The sequence below is a fragment of the Buceros rhinoceros genome, unplaced genomic scaffold, assembly GCF_000710305.1.
Source record: "Buceros rhinoceros silvestris isolate BGI_N320 unplaced genomic scaffold, ASM71030v1 scaffold28759, whole genome shotgun sequence".
NCBI lineage: Eukaryota > Metazoa > Chordata > Aves > Bucerotiformes > Bucerotidae > Buceros > Buceros rhinoceros.
This window is the reverse complement of record NW_010430191.1, coordinates 18,745-22,258: the sequence shown is the minus strand read 5'-3', so window position 1 is coordinate 22,258 and position 3,514 is coordinate 18,745. Positions and strand designations below refer to the sequence as shown.

Here is a 3,514-nt window from a genome sequence, read left to right as displayed (position 1 = left end):
TGATGTTCCTCGGAGAAGTCACAGCGTTTCCCTGCAGCCCAAGAGGAGCTGCCTGACTCAGATCTGATATTGAGAGGAATCCAGCCATCAGCAGGTGGAAGCGGGGGCAGAAAGCTCCTCTGTGACGTGGCTCTAGAACTTAGGAAGGGAGAGCCCTGCTGCTCAGAGCTCGCACCCAGTGCAGAGCAGGCCTCACCCGGGAGATGCCTGTACCTGCAGGAGTTTAACTAGCGGGGGGCTAGAGGAGATCGTGTGGCGGGTTAGAGATTGTGCTACAGCTCAAGTGTAGCACAGAGGCACTACTGGAAAGGGAGGCCACGCTCCCAGTAAAACCAGTGCCGGGCTTTGACAGCTGTCTGCCAGTTCTGCCTGTTCCCTAAAAACTGACCTCTGAGGAGAAGGTTGAAGGAGCTGCTGTGTGGATGGTAAGGGAGAAGTGGCTGCAAATCGAATGCTTACTTGGTAGCAAACTGGAGTGTAAGCAGCTGTGTTGGGGGGCCGAGAAGTCAGTCAGTGGTGATCTAGTGCTGGCCTCTGCTGGCAGCCTCTGTAGAGGGTCTCCTGCGAAAGTGGAGACAGACGCCTTGTGAAGGTCTTCAGAAGCTCCAAGCTTAGAGGAGAAGAACAGTTTATCTGTGAGTGTTCCCTGGGTGGAGGTGATGTAGAGGGGTGACAGGAACCGTGATGGGCCCCTGGCTGCCTTGTAGCTCGGGCAGTGCTGGAGCAGATGGACATGTGTGATCAGGAGGTGGCTGAGAAGGTCAGATGTTGGTCTTCACCCACTTCCACATGCCTCAGGTAACATGAACGCTCCACTCCCACTTATGTCTCTGCCGTGCTGCCATGGCCAGGAGGTCCCTTTCTGATGTGCCCCGTTGCGGGTCTCTGCTCTCACCCCCTCTCTTTGTTACAGAAATACCACTCGGAGAGCAAAGGCACCGACCAGGTGGCAGAGACACAAGCGCAGATCGACGAACTCAAAGGCATCATGGTTCGGAACATAGGTACAGGCTCCCTGCCCTGCTACGCGCACGGGGCTCCGTTGGCCCCGCAGGGAGACATGCTGGGGGGAGGATTCTTGCCAGAATGAGTGGCTGAAGAAGGGGCTGGGGCAGCTCTGCGCTCGCAGGCTGCTGAGCGTGGCTGAGGGTGGCACGTGGGCGGCAGCAGTGCTGTCTGAGGCGGCCTTGTGCAGCTTGTGACGGGCTGAAGCATGTGCTGGGTTTGCTCTGCAGCTGCCTGAGGAAAGTGCTGCTCGGTCAGCAGCTTGCTTGGGCTTTTTTGGTATCGTACTTTAAGGGGTCAGACTTGTCAAAACCCAACGTAGAGGGTTAGAGCAGGAATTGGCCCAAATAGCGTCAGGTCAGCCCCAAAGCACAGCCTGCGTGATGTGAGGCTGCTCCCGAGGTGCTGCTGCCTGGCTGTCCCTGAAGGGCCGAGAACAGCTCTTTGCGCTGGGCTCTGCGGACAGACTGGAACCCTCGTCTCTTTCTCCAGACCTTGTGGCACAGAGAGGAGAGAAGCTGGAGCTGCTGATCGATAAAACAGAGAATCTTGTGGACTCGGTGAGTCTGGGGAGGAACTTGGCAGTGGTGTCACTGCAGCAGCTGGCAGGCTGCCCGCGCAGGCGGTGCTGCCCCTCGTCCTGTAGCTCATCGATATTTTGGAGCCCTTCAGTTCCCCGAAGGCTGAAAGTCAAACGAGAACCCGAGTACTCCAAGGTACCTGGAGCAGGTTCAGGGATTAATTAGTTGTTTTCTTTTCTCTTGTAGTCAGTCACTTTCAAAACTACCAGCAGGAACCTTGCGAGAGCCATGTGTATGAAGAACCTCAAGCTCACCATTGTCATCATCATCGTCTCCATCGTAAGTACGGAGCTCCGCAGTCAGGCTCAGCTGCCGACAGCGGGTTTCCAGGAGCTGCCTGAGCAAAGCTCTTGAGTTCATGGCTGCTTGTAGCAGCTTTTTAGGCTTTAGTCCTGCTGGTCTCTTGTTCCTTAACTTTGAGGAAGCTGTTTTCAGTGTGATACTGTTCCTCCAGCCTGTATAAGTGCACGTGGTGCCAACGTGAGGATGCTGATGGGTGACTGCAGCCCTAGTGAAGTGCTTTGTCACCATTGAACCCTCGTTCCTGTTGTGCCAGAGGACAGTTCGCATCCCTGCGTCACTGCAGGGACGTGGAGGAAGGCACAAAGTCCTGGGGGGCACTGGTGGTGGTTAGGGTCTGGTAACGTGGGGTTTCCAAGCCTGGGTGTTGACAGCCAGGCCAGCGGTTGCTGAGGAAGTGTCACGCTCTGCTGCAGCGGCCGCTTCCTTTCTCCAGGTCATCATCTACATCATCCTGTCGGTCGCCTGTGGCGGGCTGGCCTGGCCCGGCTGTGTGCAGAAGTAGCCAGAGGCAGCTGGTGCTGGTCACTGGGAGATGAGTCGCAGGAGCGTGAAGCAGCGACCCACGGAACAAGTCTCCATCTTTCACCACTGACACCTTCTCCTTCTTCCACCCCTCCAGGACTTGAGACTTTTTTTGCCTTATCGCCCCGAACCAGCCCAGCTGGTCACTGCTTCTGTGCAGCTGCAACCTCAACAACGGGTTGTTTTACAGTACTTGAAGGGATTTATTTTATCGGTTCTTTCCCTGTCCCAGCTCCAGCCTCCTCGGGGGTAGGTCTGGCTCTGGAGGGTGTTAAGCGCCTGCTTACCCCCGTGTCCGTGTAGCTTTGCCCTCTGGTGTGAGCGGAGAACAGCTCTGCTGGTGGCTGTCCTATGTGTGAGGACAGGGGTGGAGGGTAGCTTGGAGGGAGCTGAGCCAAACTAAAGGCGGAGGGACGAGGGGGATGTAAGTTTGTTCTACTTGCTACAACTATTGGCGGTCCAGGTGCCGCTCCCTGCGCGTCCAGAGCCTCACGTGGTTCTGCAGCATTTCAACCCCTCGAGGCTGTGAGTGCAATGCTGGTGGTAACCCAGAGAGTGGCTCTGGGGATGGAGGTGCTGCCTCGGGGAAAGCTCCCTGTGCCTGGAGGTCCTGCGCGGGAGCTCGGAGAGGGTGCTGGGTCACCTCAGCGGGTTGAAATGGCTGCCTCTTCATCCTCGCTGCTTCCTCATCTCCCCCACGTTAATCTGTGGCTAAATCGATGCAGTAAAGGAGATGGTTGCTTATGGTCAAGGTTGCAGTCATGCATCTGCTTTCTCCTGAGTTATTTCTCCTGTTCTTTTGAGGGTGGACTAAAATGGATCCTAATGGTATCGCTGGCTGAGGTGAAATTGGGGGCCAAGCTGTCGGTCTGCCGTGGTAAGGTGTCAGGTACCTGCTGCTTGTGCTTTACTCTGAAGGTGTGCGCGAAAACCCCAGGACAGAGGCGGGGCAGGAGCTCAGATGGTGACTTTCTCTGTGGTGTGAGGAGGAAAGGCTCTCTGAGGATGCAGTAACATCAAAAACTCCCAACCCAACCCAAACCCTAGCTCGTGACCAAAGGTGGGGTTGGGTGTGGTGCTGCTGCCAGAGCCAGGAACACTCT

The 3,514-nt window shown here is 56.3% G+C and overlaps 1 protein-coding gene across 2 annotated transcripts in view; it reads left to right on the top strand.

Moving 5' to 3' along the window:
• VAMP7 (vesicle-associated membrane protein 7) overlaps nt 1–2,606 on the top strand; it is a 5,794-nt gene extending 3,188 nt beyond the window's left edge. For both annotated transcript variants that reach the window (XM_010142951.1, XM_010142950.1), the window contains 4 exons: nt 914–1,004; nt 1,498–1,565; nt 1,773–1,865; nt 2,323–2,606. In XM_010142951.1, the coding sequence (XP_010141253.1) occupies nt 914–1,004; nt 1,498–1,565; nt 1,773–1,865; nt 2,323–2,391 (321 nt within the window). In that variant the 3' untranslated portion in view covers nt 2,392–2,606. The remainder of the gene's footprint in view (nt 1–913; nt 1,005–1,497; nt 1,566–1,772; nt 1,866–2,322) is intronic.
• Nucleotides 2,607–3,514: the final 908 nt, after the last annotated feature.